General features: G+C 38.4%; 2 protein-coding genes across 6 annotated transcripts in view; one reads left to right on the top strand and one right to left on the bottom strand.

The window, feature by feature from the left end:
- COL10A1 (collagen type X alpha 1 chain) overlaps nt 1-8,290 on the top strand; it is an 85,294-nt gene extending 77,004 nt beyond the window's left edge. For all 3 annotated transcript variants that reach the window (XM_075202948.1, XM_075202947.1, XM_075202949.1), the window contains exon 3: nt 1,012-8,290. In XM_075202948.1, coding sequence (XP_075059049.1) covers nt 1,012-2,876 — 1,865 coding nt within the window. In that variant the 3' untranslated portion in view covers nt 2,877-8,290. The remainder of the gene's footprint in view (nt 1-1,011) is intronic.
- Nucleotides 1-24,876, bottom strand: part of NT5DC1 (5'-nucleotidase domain containing 1) — a 332,570-nt gene that overhangs the window by 264,667 nt on the left and 43,027 nt on the right. For all 3 annotated transcript variants that reach the window (XM_075202951.1, XM_075202953.1, XM_075202950.1), the window contains exons 5-6: nt 17,144-17,223; nt 15,268-15,349 (exon numbers count right to left, since the gene is read on the bottom strand). In XM_075202951.1, the coding sequence (XP_075059052.1) occupies nt 15,268-15,349; nt 17,144-17,223 (162 nt within the window). The remainder of the gene's footprint in view (nt 1-15,267; nt 15,350-17,143; nt 17,224-24,876) is intronic.

Below are 24,876 nucleotides of genomic sequence, written 5' to 3'. Positions count from 1 at the left end.
ACACATTTATACACATATACACACACATATATATATATATATATATATATATATATATATATATATTTATATGCACACAGTATAATTTTAAATTTAATTACGATACCAGTGTGGATTGAGAGTGCCTACAAAGAGAAGTTAAGTTGCTGAAGTATCCAAACCCTCTAATAATTTTTTTGTTGCATAAAAGATAATGTTTCTTTTACGGTTTAATTTTAAACTTTACATACTCTTTCACTCTTCAACTATGATGATACATTATTCAAGGTGGCTATCTTTTCTCTCCCTGCAAATAATATTAACCCTCCTGCTGCCCAATATTGAGCTATAAAAATAGATGCACGGATTCTTCATAAAGTTACAGCGTCACTAGTAAAAATTCTACTGTACTTTTAGAGTAGAGAAATGCGTCCGAAATAGTGGGAATAGGAAGAAAGGTATGACCATCCTTCCTTGGGAATAGATATGTTTATTTTTAAATCTTCTATATTATAATATTTTTTTATTCATAAAGCATCAACATAATACTCAACACTATACATTGAGGGGATTATGTTACAAGTAAATAACATACAAAGACATGAAACAGAAGGTAAAGCTGACAAGCTTTAACAAACTTATAATGTACGAAACAGGGGAAACCCATGGTATGTAAAATAGGCCAATAACAACTGTAGCTATGGGTGGGGATACATGTTCATGGATACAGCCACAGCCGGTGTGCTAATTCTTGGCTCAATGCAGTTACTAGATACAGATACTGTGCTAGTTACTGGGTCTAAGCAGTTCCTGGCAAAGCACCAGTTTCAGGAAGTTGCTATCTCCTGACTCTGGGCAGTAGGTGATTACAGGCACGGTGCTAGTTTCTGGCTCTGGACACCTTCTACAACATATGCACTAAATAGAAGCATGTACAGTTCTGATTATACATACAGTATTTTTTTTTAAGATTTTCCACTGTACACAGGATACATTGTAATATTTAAATGCAGTTTCCGCTTTTTCTTTCAGTTATCCCAAGCGGGCCAGAACAGGGGCCACCAGGACCACCAGGACCCATTGGCCCAAGAGGATTACCTGGGCCATCAGGATCTCCAGGAAAACCAGGCTATGGAGCACCTGGGCCACAAGGAGCTCAAGGAGTGCCAGGACCACAAGGATTTTCCTCCATTGGAAAACCAGGCCAACCAGGTATGCCTGGAAAGCATGGGGAGCGTGGATTTCAAGGGGAAAAGGGTGACATTGGGCCTATTGGTCTACCAGGACCAAGAGGTCTACCAGGACCACCAGGAATACCAGGACCTGCTGGAATTTCAGCTACTGGAAATCCAGGTCCTCAAGGAACAGTAGGGAACCCTGGGCCAAGAGGTTCTCCTGGATTTAAAGGAGAGCCTGGCATGCCTGGTATAAGTGGAATCAAAGGACAAAATGGCTATGGTGTTCCAGGTCAACCAGGTGAGAGAGGACCTCCTGGTTTGATAGGGCCTCCTGGGCCACAGGGTCCTATTGGAATTGGCAAACCCGGTATAAACGGTCTTCCCGGACAACCAGGAAAACTAGGTGACAGGGGTTTACCAGGTGTACCAGGAATACAAGGACTACCTGGGCCCCAAGGACTACCAGGACAGCCTGGGCCAAGTGGAACTGGTAAACATGGAATACATGGTGCTCCAGGACTTCCAGGGTCTTCTGGACCAAAAGGACAACCAGGACTACCAGGCATGCCTGGCCCTCAAGGAATACAAGGTTATGGAAAACCAGGCTTACCCGGAGTGAAAGGGCAAATAGGACCTGAAGGGATCCCAGGTAATCCTGGTATAAAAGGGGACCAGGGACCCGTTGGTCTTCCTGGGCAGCCAGGGTTAGCAGGTTTGCCAGGAAATGCAGGCATACAAGGCTCTAGAGGGTTTCCAGGAGAAGTTGGTTTACCAGGGAATAAAGGTGAAGTTGGTCAAAAAGGTTCTCCAGGAGTTCCTGGTCCTAAAGGTGAGAAAGGTTTATCTGGGTTAGATGGAAAACCAGGGTATCCAGGTGAGCCAGGCCTTGCTGGTCCCAAAGGATTACCAGGCATAACAGGTCAAAAAGGAGAGAGAGGTTTTATAGGACCACCTGGTTTGCCTGGAACAGCTGGTCCAGCAGGCCCTAGAGGAGAAGTAGGTTACCCTGGAGAACAAGGACCAAGAGGAGGTACAGGTATACCAGGTATGAGAGGGCCAACAGGAGCCCCAGGAATTCCAGGTCTTCCTGGTCATAAGGGCGATCAAGGTGTCCCTGGTTTACCAGGTCCATCTGGCATTGCAGTAAATGGTATACAAGGACCAATGGGACCACCTGGAATTGCTGGTCCAAGAGGGATGAATGGGGAGCCTGGATTACCTGGACAACCAGGACCACCAGGCCAACCAGGTCAGGTAATAATGCCACACCACATGCCAGATGGCTATGCAAAATCAGGCCAAATTCAAGGTCTTCGAGAGATTCAGGTATCAGCATTTACTGCTATTCTCTCCAAAGCTTTTCCAGCAGTTGGTGTACCCATAAAATTTGACAAGATCTTATATAACAGACAAAATCACTATGATGCCCGAAGTGGAATATTTACATGTAGGATACCAGGACTGTATTATTTTGCTTACCATGTACATGTAAAAGGAACAAACATTTGGGTGGCACTGTATAAAAATGGTACACCATTAATGTATACCTATGATGAATATAAGAAAGGATACCTTGACCAGGCATCGGGTAGTGCAGTCATAGACCTAACCGAAAATGATCAAGTTTGGCTTCAGTTACCTAGTGCAGAATCTAATGGTTTATATTCTTCTGACTACATACATTCCTCTTTCTCAGGATTTTTGTTCGGCCTAACATGATAAATCATTGCAACATTACAAATTCCAATTACTTTGAAATTCATTGTTTTGTTCTCTTTGTTGTATGACAAAAAAATCCTAAAATCTAAAAAAGAAAAAAAAAAAGAAAAAAGAAAAAAAGAACAGCAATACAATAGCTAGTATTTTTGACGTTTTAGATGCATGAATTATTATTATGTTAGGTTTAATAGATTTTTAAATTTAAAACCGTTTCTAATCTGAATTACCCCAAATGTCCTAATCTAAAAACTAAAAGCACACATTCATTATTTTGTTATATTTTGCCATATGGTTTAGCGAAACAAATTATCGAGAAACATAGATATATAATGGTGATGATGTACTGTGAGCCTTGCATAGCTTTCTTTTACTATCAGGCACATGAGTCAAATTAAAAACTTCCATTATTCTGAGATAAGCTTCTCTTTGTGTGTCTAATCAAAATTCCCTTCTTCTAATTACTCACCATTATCATACTCTGAATCATATGAAAGTCCAGGTAGAAACCTTTGAATTATTTTACTGTAAACTTGATTTCAGCATTAAAGATACTTTATGTAAGAGAAAGCTATAATGAAAGAGAGAATTAAGCAGGTTGAAGGTACTAATAGGACTTTAGACATAGGGCCACCATTCTGTTAAGCTTCATGACAGGACATAACAAAAAAATTAAAAATGTATTACACAATTTAAAGAAAAATATGTTAGATTGCTTTAACATTTGCAGCAAACAAGATACCATACTTTAAATACTTAAAATTACCATATTAATATGTTATGAAACATTTCATAATTTAATTTACATTTTTCTTCTTAGGGACTCAAATGCTTCAAAATAAGGGTTTATCTCTGCTTTATAATAGTAGGTATTAAACATTTACTAAAATTTCCCTATAAATTAACACTTTAATTGTCAGCTGCATTTTACATTAGTCTTACGGTTTTCAAAATGAAAAAACTATTGTGATTTTAAAGATAACACATCTTTTTTTAAAAGATTTTCATCTAATGTCACCTTATTTACTAGAAACAGTAAAATGCTCATTTAAAATTAAATAGCACTTTAAACACATTTATTAACCCACTAATTTGTCCAATTTTATTTAAATCTGTTTTTACTGCAAATAAAGAGCCAGTCTTATCACTTCAATTTGAAAATATTTGTGAAGGCTTAAAATGTTCAAAGCCTGCGTACCTCACCCCCTAAAACACAATGTTTTCACACACCATATACCTGTACATAACAAGCACTATAAGCACAGAAAGAAAAGTGGCAGGATAGCACTGACTGAATAAAAGTACAAACTAAATATAAAGAAGCCACATAAAGGGTTTTAGAAGAGCTATAGAAACTATATGTAAGTGGTGTATATTATATATGCAAACTTTGCTAGTTGGGGTCTGATAATGTGACAGTTACATGATCAGCATTTATATGGTCAACAGCATAATATAGACAGGGTTGGAAAGCTGACAAGAATGACAATCAACAGTATTGTTAGGTCAACAACTGAAATGTAGACAGTATTATTACGTTGATGATTCAAAGGTACACAGTATTATTAGGTCGACAATAATATCCCTAAAACTATCCATAATCATATACTGTCTACATTTGAATTGTTGACCTAATAATACTGCCTACATTCAAATTGTCGCGCTAACAATACTCTCGACCATGTGAATTGCCAAACTAATAATACTGTCGACATTGGAATTGTCGACCTAAAGTTGCCGAATTTTTGAATGTCTACAAAATGAATGTCTAGTCATCAACCGCATACCACTATTTGCCAGATATCTAAATGCAGTCTCTGAAATAAATAAAAGCCTCCCCCCTTGTAAATCCTATATGGATGATCTACTTAGGCTGGACACATTACAAAAACTTTCGCGCAATTTGTTATCACTAACGATTTTACAAATGACAGAAGATTCAATCAGTTTGTTAATTCATGTGCACACACTATACATGATTTACCTTCAGATCTGTGCTCTTAAACTGGTGCTAGAGCAGTGTAGTCAGTCATTCTTGTCACACTGATTTATACACAGAAATAAAAAATAAGGTTTGATTTTTCCACAATGTCATTATAAATGTCATTAGGTTCTGTGACTCAAACAAAATATTCAGTCTCAGAACGAACAGACAAATTATTGCCCCTACAGCACATTTAACAGACACAGTGACAAGTCCCTACGCTCTCTCTTGGTACAAAGTCTTGTGAGTGCATACACACTGCGGGATCAGAAGGTAGTTGGAACAAAATTTTTAGTTCTACCGACCAATCAAATGAAACGACAATCTGTACTTTGAAAGGACAATCATTCATCGTGTGAGTATACACACTGATGTGATATCTGCCCGTACGGTCATTTATCAGATGATTGGGCAAAGGTAGGCTGAAAACCCTGCCGTGTGTAACAATCCTTACCCACCATGGGTGCAATAAAGGCATTCAGCGGAGTTTCCCCTTGTTCTTAAACTCCATCCACACAACACTGTCTCTGGTTCCAGAGATTTCGAAGCTGATAATGACAATCTCAGTGTTAGTATCTTCTTCACTGTCCAATAAACTAAAAAGTTACAATGTGTTATTTTAGTAACACACTGTAACCTTTGCTTATTTGCAAGTGAAGAAAATATTGATACTAAGAATGACATTACCGATCACAGAAACCAGACTGTGCTGTGTGAAAGTAGAGAGAACAAGGGGACACCACCACTAAACACAATAGCTTTATTTAACCTTAAGTAGGGAGTAAATAGAAAATTTGTTTAGGATTTACCAGGACTTCTATTAAATTTGCATACTGATCAGAGTATTCTAATCAGTATTTGGCCATTACTAAACATTGCAAATATATTGTTTAGATGCGTTTTATGTTTAAGAACAGTTTGTGAATCAATGGCACCGCTACTACAGCACTATCTGACCGCTTTAATCACAAAAAAATCTGGATCAAATAAAATGAGGTACCTCCCCTAACACAAATGTGCAATAGCACACATTAATCACTAACTGTATTTAGTTTTAAAAAGACGGTGCTCCAATTAATGTAGATTGAATTTTTTTCTGAGTGGAAGCCATAGCAAATATACCAGTTTATTCCAAGTATTCTTAAGATTCTTTGTGTGTGTGGCATTTTCAAAAATCTAGAAAAGGTCATTTAAAGTAGTCAGTAAGCCCCATATTTTGTTATGTGGAGAAAGTTAAATGTATACAATTGATTTTTTTCTCACTCTCCTATGATGATCTATTCAGTTTTCCTTTTAGATATAGGAATAAATACATAAAAATAGACTATTGGACATATAAGCAATCCTACTATGCAGATTTTTATAGATTCTTTGCATAGCACTTCCCTCCTTTGCATTTAAGTATTCATAAAACAATAATTTACTAGTCATAAAATAAAACACAGGGCGACATTAGGTAGGTAAATATCATCTCCATTCTTATTAATTTTAAAACTTTTATTTTCTCAATTGTGTAGTGTACCAAAGCTTTTTGCTGGCAACTTCCAATGCCACTAAATATTAAGATTTATTTATATATCACTAGCATACTCTGCATTGTCTATAATTGGGAAAAAACATCAATAATATAACAAGCCTGGATATTGACAGACACAGAAAGAGGTAAGTAGGCCTTTCCTGCAAGCTTACAATATATAGAATATTGAATTTCAAAATTTTGTTAACAGTATCTGGCCCAAATAACATATAGCTATCTCATATATTCTGCCTTTTTCATGAAAACTCTTAGACAGCACTGATCTAATAGAAAATATTTTGTGTGTTGACAAATTCCATACACAATGTCCTACATTAACATTGTTAATACTGACCAAACCATTCATATTCTGTTCTACATATGCCTCTAAAATACGAAATAATCGAGCCTTGCCATGCTAAAGGAATAAAGTCATAAAACTTGAACTGAGCTTAACAATATATTGTTACTGGTGTTGTCATATTTGCACTTTGCTGTTAATCAAAATAATGTTATTTTAATACAAGATACTATCATTCTCAACAGTTATAAACATTAATTTTATATTTCCTCTAGACAACAATTGCAGAACTTTGAAATGCATCATATCAGAAGTCATGCTTCATCTCCCAACATAAGGCTTGTTTAATGCCTTGGTGCAGATATGCTGCACCCCAAAGCATCCAATGTACAGATTAATCTGGTTAGAAAAATATTGCTTAATGTGAACAAATGTCACATTGGTTGCTATGTGGTACAGCTTATTTATGCTATTACCAGAATTGTGTGTTTAAAGATTATTGGTCACCTATTTACACAGTGAACACAGCCATTTTTGAGGCCTTACCAACAGTCAGCTTATCAATTCAAAATTATTTCAGTAAGGATCATATATGAAACGTAAAACTGGAAAACCGCAGTGCAAATTGTCTTTTGTAAAGTCACATGGCTTTTGTTTAAGTGCACCTAGTCTTCTGTGAAGAGCAGGCAACTGTGGGCAAGATGGAGATGTTTGCAAGCCACATAAGTTTGTACAGGCCAATAGAAGGAGTGAGCAGATAGGCGTTTCTTGCTAAGTGCACCTTAGGCAGTGGTCCTAATAAGAATAAATAAAGTGAAGTGGTCCTCAAGTGGTAGCAAGCTGGACTATTCCCAATGATTTTTTAGATGTGCTAGCCAACCCGCAAAAGCTAAGCGCAGAATAGTTTTATGGACCTTGAAGCATGGTTAGTGAATGAATAAGCAGGAGCACTTAAAGATGCATTTTAGGTCAGCAAATTTCGCAGTTTATAAATGTCCCCATAGTTATGTTACGATAATCTCATCTAATATTGGTATTGCGCTTTCTACCTGAATGCTGTATTATGCATCATTCAACAATTTTTGTAAATGTTTAATGAATGAAAACTTGTTATGTAAAGCATGTAATGTAGATGCTATTATAGTTTTATAGTTGTAACTATTAAATATAGCTCATCATAGAGGAAATGTTTACATGGCAAAACAAGTATAAAACAATTAATCCTGGTGAAAAATAACCTTTCAACCAATCACATTTTCATGTGACTTGAAAAATGCACACGTTGTAGCAGACAAACATTTTCTTACTCATAATGAGCACTAGAATGATATTCCTGTGCATTGGTTTTAAACTATTGTGAAAAACAATGATATATTTGTAGAATGTGTCACAAGATATGCAGTAATGCATTGTTTTCATTAACTTTTATCTGTCTGAACTTTTGTCAAATAATTGTATTTATAAAAACGGTTTTGTATCTTGTTGAAATAAAATCTGAATTCTAAAAGTTTTTATGTATTTCAAAACAACTTTGGTGCCATAAAAACTAAAATTTTCCTGCACTAAACAAGCACAAATAATTACCAATTTGTATTTATGATACAATAATAAACATTCCTATACATTACTGATTTTTGTGGACAGTGCTTTCATTCAACATATTGACATGTCCAGGGCTTGATAACTGTTTACATGCATCAAATTGTCCGTACAGAAAGCCAGCACACTTGATGAAGCATTGTAAACTGGAAGGGCTAAGTGGTAAATTCACAAAATGTTGGTGAAGTCAGGGTTCAAGTGCATTAAAGGGTATGCTTAACCACAGTTCTTTTAATCCAAATACTAATAATAATATTTGTATTCAAATACGTAATATTTTGCAGACCCAAGAGTGGAATCACCCATGGGCTCTCTTCGGAAATTTTGCTGGCATTTCGACTTAAGCTGGGTACACACATATGCTATCATACTTTAGATGCAATGTCTCTAACGATTTCATCAATGATTGAAAGACCCGATGAATATGCCAATTCATGCATACACATCTTAATCTCTCATAACCAACTGCTCAAAAGATCATGATTCTGTACACACTCTAAAGATGCAAAGGAACCATCGGCAGTAGTGTTGGACAGACAGTCTTAAGTGTGTACACATATCCATATTTGCCTCACATTGTTCCATCATTGATTGTGATTTTTAGGAAGTTAAGAAAACCAATTCAACAGATGCAATGTGTTTTGGTACAATAAAAGAAGATCGTGGGAACATACACGCTCCTGCAATAGCTGACCAAACTGTTGTGAATCACATGATCTGCGCGATAATTGCATAGGTGTGTACCCAGCTAGTGTACCTTTCACAAATTCCCATGAAGTGCCATAGCCTGCAGTCTAGCAGCTGAGAAATCCACTGAAGAAAATGGGTCTAAAAAAGCATTCGGGTAGCTGTCCCAGGTATATATTTGGTGAATATCCCACTCCAAGGTTAGGAAAGGACTTAGTGGGTGGAAGGAATTTAAGCTGGCTGAACTTTTCAAAATATTTAATAAAAAAAGTGGAATTCTAAACACATGTTCTCATAAGTGTTATCAAGAATTTCGGTTTACACTTTTAAGCAAGACAGCCCCCCCAAAAACATGGAGGGCTTATATGGTGTTTTTGGTTAAAACGGAACAAGCCTGAAATCGTATGACTCAGTGAAGATTAATGGATCTGATGTGAGCAGCAGATCAGAGCAGAACCTTCACCTTGCTGCAAGACTTCAGCATCTCTGGTAAGTGCCCCATACACTTTTATTACGCTCCCCATCACCCATTTTGCGACGTTCCCTGGAAACATCTCCTATGACATGGCGCCCCTTGAATCAAGTAAGTAAGACAGAAAGAAAGACTTAGGGAGGTAGACAGAGGGAGACAGTGTGAGAGAATGAGGAGGAAATAAAGGAGAACAATCACACAGAAGGTGGAAAATCACAATGGTAGATAGTAAAATAACTGTAGTACCAATGAATTTCTATCTCCCCTGGCACCCTGACCCCTGATACATGATCCCTGACATCATCTTCATTTATCTTGTTCCCTCTCCCCTGCGATTTTGTCCCTCTGACGTCTACATCTCTCTCTACAGGCACCCTATCACAAACCTACCTGCTCCACACTACTGTGTTGCTGATTTCCTCTCCCTCTGTGTAGAACTCAGCACTTCCTGGTTCGGGCAGTCACATAATCGTGGCTGGGAGGCGACATAGTCTTTCTGCAGCGTATATAAACCACACTCTGAGACTGTAGCAATGTCAGAGCAACAAGTGTCTCAGCTTGTCTGACTCCCAGTCCCTGTTCGGTTGCTGTGCTCTCGCTCCCCAAGTTGCTGTCCTGTTTATTGACCGCTTGTGTACCAGACCCTGCCTCCGTCATTGACCGCTTGTGTACCAGACCCTGCCTCCGTCCTGACACCATCTGCCTCCTAACTCTGTACATCATTGTCTGCCTTTGTACCAGGCCCCATCTTTTTCTGACACTTCACTTGCCACCAGAAGCTATTACTTATTAACCATTCGTGTACCCAATTAAGACTCAGTTTCTCTGATTTCTGTCAGTTGCTTCTTCTCCTTCCCACTGTGTTCAGTATCATGTGGTACACCTAGTGGCAGGTCTGGAGACCGCGATCTGCAAGTTCTCGGCAGCCAAGTCCATCCAGCCTTGCGGCGGTTCTTGGTGAAAACCAGGGAACCTTTGGTCGGCCAGCACCAATCTAGGTTAACCCAAGATATCATACCTCTGAATTCGTTACACACATACCCTGTGATCTTGTCTCCCCTCTCCCTGGAAACCTATTGAACATCTCCAGACACACTGCCCCTCCCCTAGGATCCGGTTTTCTGGAACCCTCCCCTGTCCAGTTCTTTCCTCTCCCCTCCGAATATAAAAATTAGGTCTCCTATTTGACTGCAACTGTAAGTCTTACAATATTCTAAATGAAAACAAGATAAACACCAGATTATATGAAGTTTTTCATGTTTTATGGTATATTTATTTCATTAACACTGATTATTTCAGAAACCCTGATTATAATGTTAGCTGTTGATTACAAAGCACTAAAGAAATATTTGCAGGCTATTTCTCTTGTTCATGTAATTTACTTCCATGTTGGAATTGTTAAATATTTGATAGAAATGGACAAAAGTAACAATAGTTCGGAAAAAAGCTTAGTGAATGCTAATTTAGTATCCCTGACTAGATTTTCTGTGAATATAAATAAAAATGTAACATTTCTGACACAATTTCTATAAACTAGAGCCAATCACGTTACCTTAGTAAGGCATACACGTCTGTATTTTAACATATTTAATATCTATATATTTTTTGCAGAATTGTGCTGCCTGTGTTACAAGGTATTAACTAAATATGCACGGTCAGCTTTAGTTACCATCATTATACAATGTTTATATAGGCAGGAATAACCTGTCCTGCTACCAGCTGAACTGGAAAAAACTATGTAACTAGACTGTTTGGAAGAAAAATGATTTTTCTTTCACAATAGAAGTCTCAGATCCCAGTCCAGGAGCATACTATCATTCCAACTACAGGAAGAAGGAGGGCCAATTTTAGTGCTTCAAGTAGCTAGTATAACCAGGTTTTTCACAAGTTTCCTACTACAATTATATGTTTATTCACTGTATCAAAGTATATACAAAAAGTATTTTACAGGGCAAAATTAATTTATAAACGGCTTTGATTAATTAATACAAACAGGCTGGCCAATAGTAGTTGCTACTTTACTTGCCTGCCAACACCACCATTTTTCTTTGCAGGAAACCATGAGAAAGCATAATGGAATTAGACTAGTTTAATCAAGGTCAGATTATTACAATCTATACAGTATATGGCAAAATTTGATAAGCATTAGAATTGACAATAATAAATATCACTTAAACAATGGGGGCATAGCTGTTAACCAAATGGTTCCTGCCTTGCTCACAGGTGTAAATGCTGGCAAAAGGCTTTTTTTCATCACTTTGTGAGATTTAAGAAAGAGTTAATACCAGAGAAATCAGAGATTTCTCCAGCCTTAACCCTATTAATGGAGCTTGTCACTATCCCAATAGACCTCTATGGGGACAGCAACACTAGTCAATTTAGTCCATCAGACTGGCGTTAGCTGCCTTTTACAATGGGGTCAAACGGAAGTCTCTTCGGCTTCGCTGGATCCCTCTCCCGTGAAAGTGCTATGCACCTGAAGTTACACTGCTGGTGAATACCAAAAAATCTATGTGGAGGAGGTGGTTTTCGCAAGGAGCTTCCAGAACAGCCCTAGCATGGTAACTTACAACCATATTTTATTATACATTGCTGCGATTTGCAGCAATGCAGATTGAATGTTGATGCGCTGTATTAGTAAATAGACATCTGTGTAGCTAACTGCAGTACATTTACTTATGCATCCCAGCATATAGTGTACTGTTGCAAGTACATAAAAGGACAATTGGCCCATTTACATAAAACTAAGAAATAAAAATATATTCCCAAGGACTTGTGGGTTTATTTTCTTTGCTTGTGGCATAAGGCTTAACCACACCAGCAAATAAGTAGCGGTAGTGTATAGAAGTAATACCATGAACATGCAATGTTATTCAACATGTCACAAAATAAATAACATTTTAGAAATCTTGGTTCAACAATATGTAAACATAAATCAACACAACACATAGGCCACTGAAGAAATATATCCCACTTTTTATTTAGGCACTGTGCTTCAGTGAAATGGATTTCACTGGATAAATACCTTAGGAGACAACCGGTTGCTACGAGTTTATTAGACTATTACATTTAATGCTGCAGATAATACAGACCAATCAATCACAATACTTTTAGCACAATTATACAGATTATACTTATCAGACAAAATTTAGTACAGATGCAACAAGAAGTAATCCAGCTGGTTCAGGTTAGATGCTTTAGAAGAAATGACCGTAGACTAGGGTTACTTTACAATATACAAAACCCAAGGGAGTAAATTATAATCCACAGGTTTAAGCAAAGTTTCAGATGATACATGAAGCTAATTTACTTGTGCAAGGTGAAATCAGTAATCAACTTGATGCATGCATGACTCCTGATCTCCATAAAAAACAGCAATTCTGCACAATAAACGATTTCCAGAGTAAAGGACTGGGGGGGATATATTTACTAAACTGCAGTTTTAAAAAAGTGGAGACGTTGCCTATAGCAACCAGATTCTAGCTTTCATTTAGTGCATTCTACAAAATGACAGCTAGAATCTGGTTGCTATAGGCAACATCTCCACTTTTTCAAACCCGCAGCTTAGTAAATATACCCCTCAGTATCCACTTAGCAATCCGTTTAATGGAATAAGCCGGTCTCTCCCAGCAACTCTAGGGTTAAACAACTTGCAATTCTCTCTGCAGCAACCATTTTTAGGCAGTTTTCACAATAGAATCAAACTTTTGATGCAACTCTTATAACAAAATGATTTCCCTCTCTATGTCCCTTGCATACTGCTTGCAGGTAACTTTAAATAAAGCAGATTTGCCTGGAATAAACTCTCCCTTCAAACAGCAGTATATCCTCTCCATAGCAATATTACAGTCCCAGTCAGAGGTTTTAATCACACAGTTTGTTGTCTCATTTGTTTCAATAACTTGAACATAGCAAAGGAAAATACATCATAAAAACGTATCGGTTTTAATATGAGTCCTGATGACATCTGATAGGCACTGGCAAGCTAGGTATTTTCCCATTTCTTCAAAGATGTTTCCTTAGACTTTAAAACTTATGCAAGTGTTTTATTGTAATATAATGTATATAATAATTCTATCTACAAATATACAACCCCACTCAAAGTATTCCTCTAATGAGACTATGCCATTTCACCTGTATTGTTTTAAATATATCAGAAACAAGCTCAAAAAAATGTCTTCTGCTGCTTTGCTGTTTATAGATTTACTTCTGTGATGCTTAAATGGAAACCAGTTATACGTCCTTATGTGGTGGACACGACAATCATAAAAACATTGTTTGCTTTTTATATGAGACTATTGAGTTTGACTGTCATGCTTTGTCAAAGTGCTAACTATATCTGCATTGTTCTATTATTTTTCAGGTGGACAAAAATGCAGACTAATAATGTCATTTAATGTATGGTACACCCAGAATGCACAGACATCTAAATTATAAGGATATTTAGGGTAACTATAGATTCTCCACATACGTTCCTGAATGTTCTTTAAATCAGAGGGTCAGTTAGCAGTAAGAGCAGTCTGCAAAATGCATCTACATAAATTGATAAATGCGGGCATTAATAACATTTTCCCTACCTAGGAAGACCTCACTGTTTCCTGACAAACTTTACAATGCAAAGGAATTGTATATATCTGGAACTACAGTTTACACACTGCCAGGTAACGTTTAAACATCTGATCAGAAAAGTCCACTTATCTATAAGCTTGCTTCAGTCCATGACAACTAACAGGCCATGATCATTCTGTGACAACCAACATGACCTCTAGCATGATGGTTTCCTTGAGGACAGTATTTTGAATGAACATACCATTCTTATCTCCATATTTAAATGCAATAAAATGTTCATTGCTATAAGCCAACCTGACTTTCTTCTTGTTAAGTATTTTATTTCTGAAGAACTCTTTTAGGCTGACCACAGGATAGAGAATCGACAATATCCATGAGTATACAAAATGATGTAAATAACTATTGGCAATTGGGAAATTCAATTCCATACTACATTTCCATTAGCATCCATATGAGATTCAGCAGCTGGTACTTTTACTAAAAATCTAAATGCACATTTACACCATGTGTTGCTTACTAGTACTGTGATGTTTGATACCAAAGCTGCTCATTGTGTGCATAAAGAATTCATCCACTTATTCATGTTGTTACATAGAACTCCACAAATGTTGCAGAAAGACCACACACACATTGTAATTACCAGCACAATTGTGACCTACCAGAAACAACCATTTGAATAGCTAGAAGATTTTTAAATAGTTGGGCACAAATTCCTTCAAAATCTAATGAATATTATCTGCATGTAATAAATAAGGACATTGACATTTACATCTGAATTTGCAATGCAGGATTTACTGTGCAAGATTAGACATTTTCTAAAAAAAATATGCTGCATTCTACCAATAGCTCTTTCCACCTTTACATTGCATCCCACTGCTGGTGCTGACACAATAAAAGTCTCAGCTGGACACCCTGGTGATTGTGATAATATTTTGCACCATACTGCTGGCTGCAAACATTGGGTGGAAAGTGCAGGGTCCAACACACAGTGAATAGAGTGAATAGATTGTAACCATTGAAAAGAAGTTAACATGTTTGATTACAGACTACATGGATTTAAAAAGTGGCGTGTTCAAAAAGCTATGGGAACATGAAAATTCTATATGATGCCTCAATTTAACATGGCCTCCCCTGGGTGCTAAGGGAAACAATTCTTAAAGCTGGCTGAGATCTACAGGATATAGTAATTGTATGCAACCTGAAAGATACATTTTGTATGGGTGTCCCTGAACAATCAGTTGGTGTAAATTAAATCTGCTGGCTTACCTTTAAAAGCTGTGGTTTTGTAGTTGTGTTCTACTGCAGAAATAACATCTTTCCAGAAATCATACTTGCTCTGTTCATCAGTCTACAAAGTAAAAAAAATAAATACATATTTAGACTGTAAGCTTTCTGATGAGCAAGGCCATCTCTACACTTTTTTTCAGGTATGCATTTATATTATATGTATATGTAGTATAAGTATTATGGTAAGGTGATTGATAAGCTTATTATATAAAAGATAAAATTGTAGAAAACATGAAAGCAGTGAGAATTATATCCAAAAAGGGAATATATCCTCCCATATCACTCAGATGGCTGTAACATTACATTTGACATTGCACAAAAATGTAATTGTGAAACATTTTAATTTTTTTATGAAAACACAAATACATTATAATTCTAAGAGTTTTAAATTTACTATTGAGTGAATATGCTGTCTAATGGAAATACTATATCTAGATAGGATTCTCTTTAATAAGCATCATTAATATAATAAAGAACTTTTACAAATGTCAGGTGTTTTAAATAAACTACAAACATAAATGGCAGCTATGCAGTTTAAAATTTTAAAAAGATGGGAAAATTGTGCAAAGAAATTTGATGCGCAAGGTCCCTGAATGTATAAAAACAATATGCACATGTTTATTACCTGTAGTGTCAATATGGTATAAAAATGAATTACTTATTAAGAAGCATAGAGCCATTTTTCTCCAAAAAAAAATGACCACTCATTAAAATAGCAAAAATGTTATCAACAAAAAGTATAATCTTTTATGATCAATGCTTTCTAATATGGAGTAGTGTACAGTAGTGAATAATGCAAATGTTGTACAAAATCCCATTAAAACAGAAAGAGCTCATATAGTGGAATCTTTTGCTCTATTCATTCCATTAGCCTGGCTCATGCTATCCAGGCTATAAATAACAGTACCAGTTAAATACCAGTGTATAGTTACTTACTGTTTGAAGCACAACGGTAAGTGAAGTTAGATAAATGATTCATCTCACAGGACTCAGCGTAAAGCTCTATTCATTGTATTTTGTACTGGATTTGTATATGCATATTTTATCCCATAGATTGTAAGCTTGTAAGCAGGGCCCTATTACCTCTCTGTATGTATGTATGTATTACCCAGTATTGTTTTATTACTGTTTGTTCCCAATTGTAAAGCGCTACGGAATTTGCTAGCGCTATATAAATAAATGTTAATGATGATGATTTTTATTTTTGGAGCCTCTCAAGTTATTGTTTTTAATCCTTGCATGTCTTATTTGTAGCACCAATGACAGTTGTAGTGTTTGGTCTTATCTGTTTAGGTACAATTATTGTTCTCAGCCACCTCTATTGTCCTGGGATTTGTCCCTATACTAATGTAACACACATTTCTACTTCTAATTTGCACAATTGTGATAAAGTGCTCTGTGTAATATAATGACAGTGTTCAAATACACAAAGGTGGCACGTGATAAAAACTGAAGGTCCAATATTAATGTAAGGCATAAATTAAGTTAAACAAAGCAGTATTTGAAGGACAAAACAAAAATGTAAATGAATACATTGAGGGGTCCTAAAGTAGTAGCAAGATGCACTTGTCTGTGTCATTTTTACTGTTTCTACCAAGCGCATTTTCAGGAGCATTCAAGAATCCACAAAACTAGGAAAACACACAGACACACACAGACACAGACACAGACACAGACACAGACACACAGACACACAGACACACACACACACACACACTAGCTGGTCCACCAGAATTTAATTCCCGTGAACTGCAGAGGTTAAATTGAGGTGCAACATGACAAGTTTAACAATAAAGTCAAACCTGTTGACTGCATCTGATTAAAATAGCAAGAAAACTGTTCATTTCATACTCACCATTTCTAAAGAATCTACTATTTTGGCACACAGAAGAGCTCCAGGTAAGTCAAAATAATTGTCATAGAAGTAGTATTTTGCTGTAAGAGGAAAGTACATACAATGTTTGGCTTATTTCAGCATCCTTATCACAGACAATACAAACTAGAATAAACAAGTGACAATAGATAATATGAATCCACAGCTCTTATGAACACACATTTCAACAGGCTGCTGTTCTAATTAATTTCAGATATACTTGAAGTTTAAATCTATCATTTTAGTGAAAATTTATCAAAATTTTGATTTCTGACACCATGTTACACAATATTAATTCTCATGTTGTATAAATGCCATACGCCTCATATTTGTGTAGCATTAGAGATTGAACAGTTTCCTACTCAAGCTGGGAGCTATAAGAAGAAACTCACAACAAAAAACAGTGCAAGCTACCAGTAAAACATTAGTGCTCTAAAATAAAAAATGAAATATTTATGCAAGAGCAAATCAGACTGTGGCAAATAAGCACGTGGGAGGCAATTTAGAATAGGATGCTCTGCGTTTTCATGTTGTAATTTTGCACGGCATGTAACATTTGACACACTGCCTATATGCACAACGTTCGTCATTATTTTAGTTGCATGTGTATAACACTTGCAGTCCCTTGCACTTCTAGATGCAGATCAAGGGTGGTCATGTGCAATACAGTCACATGGAAACAAGATAAAACTACACACCTTGTGATCTGCGCACTTACTTCTCAAATGTGTGGTTTTTAGGCACATTCTTTGTGTCTATGCAAAATAGGTGCAAAATTCTACTTGCATATCAGTTATGTCCATATTTAAAGATGAGATGCATCTATGTGTAATGTAACTCTAAATATGGGCAGATGTAATATCTCCCCCTTAAAGAGCAAATCAAGTCACTGACATTTATGCATATTAGAAGTTGTGCATTACAGAGCTGAATAACATATTAATAACTCAAGTTTTTATACTTAACTAAATATGTCCACTATGCTGTCTGTTACTCCTCTGCAGCAGGTGGCCATTTAGAAGGGAGGTGCTTCTCTGACACCACGACTGACAGTGCATTTCTGCAAATTCAGCTGAGTGAAATAACTGTAATCTCAGTTTTTGATCTACATCAGATCCTACCAGGAGCACTGTCCAGGTGATGTGAAAGGGGCTTCAGCTGTCATCAATGGGGTACAGAAGCAATAATATAGTTTTTAAATAGAGTTGCAAATGAATGTAAAGTTACCACTCAAAGTACTTACCTTCATGGTTCATATGTTAAAAACATATATATTTTGGGAATTAGTGGTGTTTTTAAAACAATACAAACTGCTCCCCCTGTTGTTCAAATTATTGTTTAGAAGTGTAGGATATATTTTATTTTTATTTATATTTAATTTTTATTTTATTTTATTCCTATACTAATCTCCGTTCAACAGGATCTGACTAAGTGTGACACACTATATATTTCTTGTTTTGGAAGAATTAATGTTATACTCTTTTCAGACATACTGTGTGTATATTCCCAGCCAAGCATTAAGCTTTATTACAAATCACACTGCAACAAATTTGCCAGGGGGGACCCAGAATCTGGAGATCAAAACCATTCACTGACGATCCAAGATAGAATTAAATGGTCCCACATTCACAGCATTTTCAATGCTTACAAATTTGAAGTTTTATACAGTAACAAATGCATTCAATTAGGCTTCTTGAAATAAGTTATCATAATAAGGCCTCAGACAAAACAGCAAGGTCCCACACAAAACCCTGTAAACAAATACCAAACCTGCACACTAGCTGGCCACTAATAACAAATATCTATCAGCAAGCCACTTTTCTCCTCTTAAGATTGCACCTACCTACTGGAAAAAGCTCACTAAAAACACAAGTGCTTCAGCTTTTGTGTCCAATTGAGAAAGCACTGAACTGTTGCCACACATATTGACATGTTTGTAATTAATTGACAAAGTATGGGGGGAGCGCTTATACCTAGTCAGCAGTTGCAACCTAAGCAGTGTGTACAGTTTAATTAGAGTGCTTTCCGCTCAGGTTAAGTGTGCTATGCAGTAACCACATTTCAATAATATGTAAATGTACAGGTGCCACCTCATTTGAGAAAGTCAATTCACTCTGCAAAATGCAGTTGAGAGAGGTGGTCTCAAGTACACATACACTATATCCATATGTGGGTGTTTACTGTACCTTGAGCAAGATTTGGACCATAGTACATTTTTAAGATGTATTTATGTAGGCATCAGGTTACTTTGTGAGAAATGTGATTTTGCTAAGCTGACGCCATCTTGTTGCCTTATAGCCATTTTGTTCTGTTATAGCTTAAAGACAAATTAGATGCAGCTGGTTTTGTAGGAGTAATTCATTATTTGCAAGGCTATGCTTATAACCTTGGACATAGCAGACAGGAGATAAGCCAACCCCCCTGTGGAGTTTTCCTGTGTGATAATGAGAGAATGTATCAACATCTGTGTGAGGGGAACATGAGTGGTTAAAATCTTTTGGGGCGTAGTTTTCTGTTATACGTGATTTTTGCTATATAGATAGGGACTTGTAACTAATAAAGCAGAGTTTATTGTACACTCAAACCATGCAGTGTATTTAAATCTCTCCAGCTGATGAGCTCATAACTGATAAACTGACACAGGTGAACAATCTGATATAGATTCGACACTTTGCTTCTCATCTTGTCCAGGTAAATCTGAACATGTAGAAGAGAGAACATTCATAATGCATTGCCAATAGCTGCACATAATTGCTTTTGTCTCTGAACTAATGTCTAATGTCTTGGTTCATTGGATGTATATTTCAGGTTAGTGGCAGGTATATCACAGAGCTGTAAACATGAATGAACCTCGCCATTCAAAACATTTCCGGAATAAATACTTTTCTCACGCAGAAAGAGAGGGGTGGCAGATGAACAGCGGCGTGAAAGGAAGATAAGTCTAGCAGCTGCATTTAGTATAGAACGAAGGGGAACGAGATGGGAGCGGGGGAGGTCAGTGAGGAGGAGGTTGCAGTCGTTGAGACGAGAAATGATCAGTGAGTAGATAAGAGTTTTGGTGGCATCCTGGGAAAGGAATTTCCGTGCGAGCGATTTTGCGTAGCTGGAAGTGACAGGATTGGGCAATAGACTGAATGTGAGGGGCAAAGGAGAGGGAGGAGACACCCAGGCAGCGGAGTTGGGGAACAGACAAGATATTGGTATTGTTAATAATGAGAGAGGTCAGGGGGGGGGGGTGAGAATCTAGAAGGAGGGAAATCAATGACTTCAGTTTTTGCTATATTAATTTTGAAAAATCGTGAGGACATTCAGGGGAAGATGGCGGAGAGGCAACTGGATTCCCGAGAGAGGAGTGCAGGGGAAAAGATCAGGGGAAGAGAGGTAGAGTTGAGTGTCATCAGCGTATAGGTGGTACTGGAGGCCGAAGGTGGTGATGTGTTCACTGAGGGTCATGGTGTATAGAAGACACAACAAAGAACCAAGAACAGAACTCTGTGGTGTTACTACAGGGAGGCTGGAAGGGGGAAGAGCCAGAGGTGGAAACAGAGAAGGATGAGCAGGGAGAAGTGGCTCCTGGATTTGGCAGGGAGAAGATCGTTGGTGACTTTGGCCAAGACGGTTTCAGAGGAGTGGAGGGAGCGGAAGCCAGATTGGAGAGGATTAAGGAGGAAGTTGTCCAAGAGGTAGATGTTGAGGTGGTTTCACACAATTCGCTTGAGTAATTTAGCAATTAAATAATAAAGGCAAAGGGGAGAAATGAAATTAGGTGGAAACAGAGAAGGAGCAGTTGGTAAGGTAGGAGATGAACCATGAAAGGACAGAGCTAGAGACGCCAATTGAATGAAGGGTGTGCAGCAGGAGTGGACAATCCATGGTGCAAATAAATAGTAATAAAAGCATAGAGGAAGAAGCAAAATGGGGTGCTAGTTAGAGTGAGATGGTGTCAAGAATGTTTTTTTTAAGAATGGATGAAATGGGAGTATGTTTTAAGGATGAGGGGAAGAGGCTAGTGGAGAGGGACAGATTAAAGAGGGAAGCGAGGTGGAAGTAGGCGGTGGGGGACAGGGAGCAAAGGAGGTTAGAGGGGATGGGATCAAGGGGGCAGGTTGATGGGGGAGAGGATATTATGAGGGAAAGACTTCTTCGCCCGCAATGGGGCAAAAAGAACACAAGAGTTAGCGGCTGAAGGGAGCGGATGGTGGAGTGCTAGGGGTGGCAGAAGAGTGATGGGAGGAGATATAGTGTCTGATGGCCTCAATGTTAGAGGAGAAAAAGGAGACAAACTCGGTGGCAGACAGGGAGGGCGGGAAGACAGAGGAGGGGGGAGATGAGCAAGTTGAATGTAGCAAAGAGGAATTGGGGATTGGAGAACTGAGAGCAAATGAGGATTGTTTCACAAGAGAGAGTGCTGAACTATAGGATGAAAGGTTAAATTGGAAGTAAAGGAAGTCTGCCAGGCAGAGAGATTTCCTCCAGAGCCATTCAACAGTGCAAGCACACTTTTGTAGGAAGTGAGTAAATTTGGAGTGCCAAGGTTGGGGTTTCGAGCGGCGAAGGTGGACAGAAGAGATGGGGGCAATAACACAAAGGCAGCAGTGAGGGTATGGTTGTAGTGGGAGGCTGCCTGGTTTGGCCAAACCAGGGAGGAAAGACAGGAGAGGAGAGTTTCGAGAGAGGGGAAGATAGTAGGGTCAAGAGCGTCTAGATTTCATCTAGTCAGGGTAGATTTGGATATGGGGTGGGCTGCAAGAGAGGAGGAAAAGGAGAAGGAGAGGAGATGATGATCAGAGAGTGGGAAGGGGGAGTTAGAGAAGTGAGAGAAGACGAGGTCAAGGGAATGACCAAGGCAGTGGGTGGGTTAGAGGTCCACTGAGTGAGGCCAAAGTTGGAAGAAATGGCAAGAAGATTGATGGAGGATGGGTCAATGGGAATGGCAATGGGGATATTAAAATCACCTAGTATGATGGAGGGGAGGTCAGAGGAGATTTAACAGGGAAGTAAGGCTGCAAAATTGTCCAGAAATTAGGAAATGGAACCAGGGGGCGGTAGATGACTGAGACGTGGAGGTGGATGGGAGAAAAGAGATGGAAAGAGTAGACTTCAAAGAAGGATAATGAGAGGGAGGGCTCAGGGGATATTAATTTAACGTGGATTGATAGGACCTACAATCCATGGGTGGTTTGGCAGCTATTAATTGAATTTGGGGCTGAGTTTGGGGAGAAGGAGAGCTATTTATTAAATGTGAATACAAAATATTTAATGGTGGGGATGGTTGTGGGAGGGAAATAGCATTCACATTTAATGAATACACCTATTACTTTAATCCTGGTGCTGGTTGGGGATAATAGTTCTATTATTAAATACTATTAATGTAATATGGGATCTGGTTGCAGGTAGGGAGGCCTACCTATTAAACATGGGTGCTATGGATTTAAAGCTGAGGCTGGTTGACCTTTCTAAATTTCATGTACAAGTTTTTTTCCAATAGGTCCTCAACATTCCAGGATTCATACAAGCAGTAGCTGAAATTAAGACACCAGCAGCTGCACCAGGTCGTAAAAGCTGCAAAAATAGGTAGGAGAGAGCAGGACAGTCTGCCAACTATCCTGAATCTGGGGCAGGGGGGTCAGACTTTTAGGGAACCCGCACAATCAAGGACAGTTGTGAGGTATGTATCAGACGCCGTACCTGCGCCCCCCCGTTAGGCAGGGACGGGCGTCTTCTTCCGCTTGAGCGCCCCGTTGCTAAGCAACGGGGACGCTTCTTCCAGCGGCGTGGCGCACATGTCGCCATAGCAACGGGACGCGCTGCTGGACTTCCTGACGGCGGTCAGCGCGTCTGACCACCGACCCACTGCCCACCAATGAGGGCTGTTCACTTCCTTTAAATAGACTAGGGTGCCAGAGCAACTAGTTATCTAGCCTCCAGCGTTCCAGCTTTATATCTATATCTCCTATTGCCAGACTTTTCCTGTTACCGACCCGGCTTCCTCTGACCTCGCTTTTGGATCTCCCTTTTGTCCTGCACTATACTCCGGTTTGACCTCGGCCTGCTGACTCCTCTTTGCCTTCTGATTCGGTACCTTATCTGCCCGCTTGGTTCCTGACTCTGCCTGTACGACCACGAATAGCTCCGCCATCTCGCAAGTAGCTACCTGGGAGGGCCGCGACCTGCACGTCGTTCGCAGCGAAGTCCAAACTTCCTTGCGGGGGTCCCTGGTGAATACCGGCGGCGTGTTCTACTCCGCGCCTCCTTGTGTAGTTGTGCCAATACTTGCAGGTGTTGCTACCTCCTCCGTGACAGTATGTCTGCTTCAAACTGCTCCGCTTGTGAAAGGAAATCTGCGTGCACCTAACAACAGTGCACTTGCATGCTGGTCATGCTCACTCTGACGTCATGGCATGATGATACAATTACACTGAAATCATTAAGATGCCTTACATAAGTGAGAATGCCACTTAGGTCTACATAAGGACTGAATCTTGTCCTATGCTTCCAATTGCATTTCAGTGCAGAAAGCGCAAAAAAAAAAAAAAAGTGCCACATAATAATGGCAGGCCCAATATACCCAGACTCTTCTCACAAGTAATGTAATGCATGAAGGCGGCTAAACTGAGCAGTATTTTCTACTTTAAAATCTGATGTGACCTTTACACTTTTGCATGGTGAGCTTCTTCAGATTTTTCTGTCTCTGTGCAAACCTGAGCATATTTCTAGTTTGCGAAGGAGTTTCCAAAAATTAGAAAATGGGTATGAACTTTTAAGTACACTGTTTGGTCCATCTGGGCGCAGCAGTGCACAAAGAAAGCGATTTGTAATTTTATTAGTAAACGAGGTCCTGTGTTTCTGATATCATTTTCAATCCTACCTAATATGGGAACATATAATATTAGTTTTGAGCCTTAATCAGCTGAATAAGCACATGTAAATAAAGCTTGACTCTCTTTTATTGGTGTCTAAGTTCTTCTTTGTTAGTAAAATTGCAGATATATTTTTTAAAAATAATTTTTTCAACCGACAATCTCAGGTTCCCATTAGTCAGTGATTGGTCTGCCACTGTTAATTGCAACAGGTGGTGTGATATTTCTAAACCCTTCATATTTTTATTTTGCAGAGGTCTTTAGCAGGGAAGAGATTAAGTAATGCAAGACACTGGAAGGGAAAGTGCAACACTGTCCAAGCCTCAGGCAAGAGCGGGAGCAAGGTTAACATGTCTTTGGCAAAGCAGTTAAGCAGTCAAGGTCTCTGTTAAGAAAGGGGTTAATCCGTTTATTTTTGAATGAAAGCAATTAAGGTTAAGCAGTGTAGGCATTTGGTAGGAAAGGGGTTTAGCAGTAGAGGTCGCTGGCAGGTTACGATTTAAACCGTAGGAACACTCTCAGCACATGTGGAGCTCCACAACATACTCCTATTGTGGACCTTCATGTGTATTTAGGTGTGTAACTGATGTACTATAAATTAAGGACCAGGTGTAACGTAATTTATAGAAATGTGCGTATATATGACCATGCAACGGTGTTACGAAGATAACAAATACACAGATGTGGACAACCAATTTAGTGATTTTACACTGAATTGGCCAAACTTTGTATTGTGCGTGGTCACATCATGCAAATGCTTTAGTTTATATTTGATTTAGAAAAGAGGAAAGGCAAATCAGTCAACAACCAATTAGTGACGAGATTCACATTACCATCTTATTACTCGCCTTGGCA

This window comes from Mixophyes fleayi, chromosome 3 (assembly GCF_038048845.1).
Source record: "Mixophyes fleayi isolate aMixFle1 chromosome 3, aMixFle1.hap1, whole genome shotgun sequence".
Taxonomy (NCBI): Eukaryota; Metazoa; Chordata; class Amphibia; order Anura; family Limnodynastidae; genus Mixophyes; species Mixophyes fleayi.
Note: the sequence above shows the minus strand (reverse complement) of the source record. Positions and strands in the feature narration are given on the sequence as shown.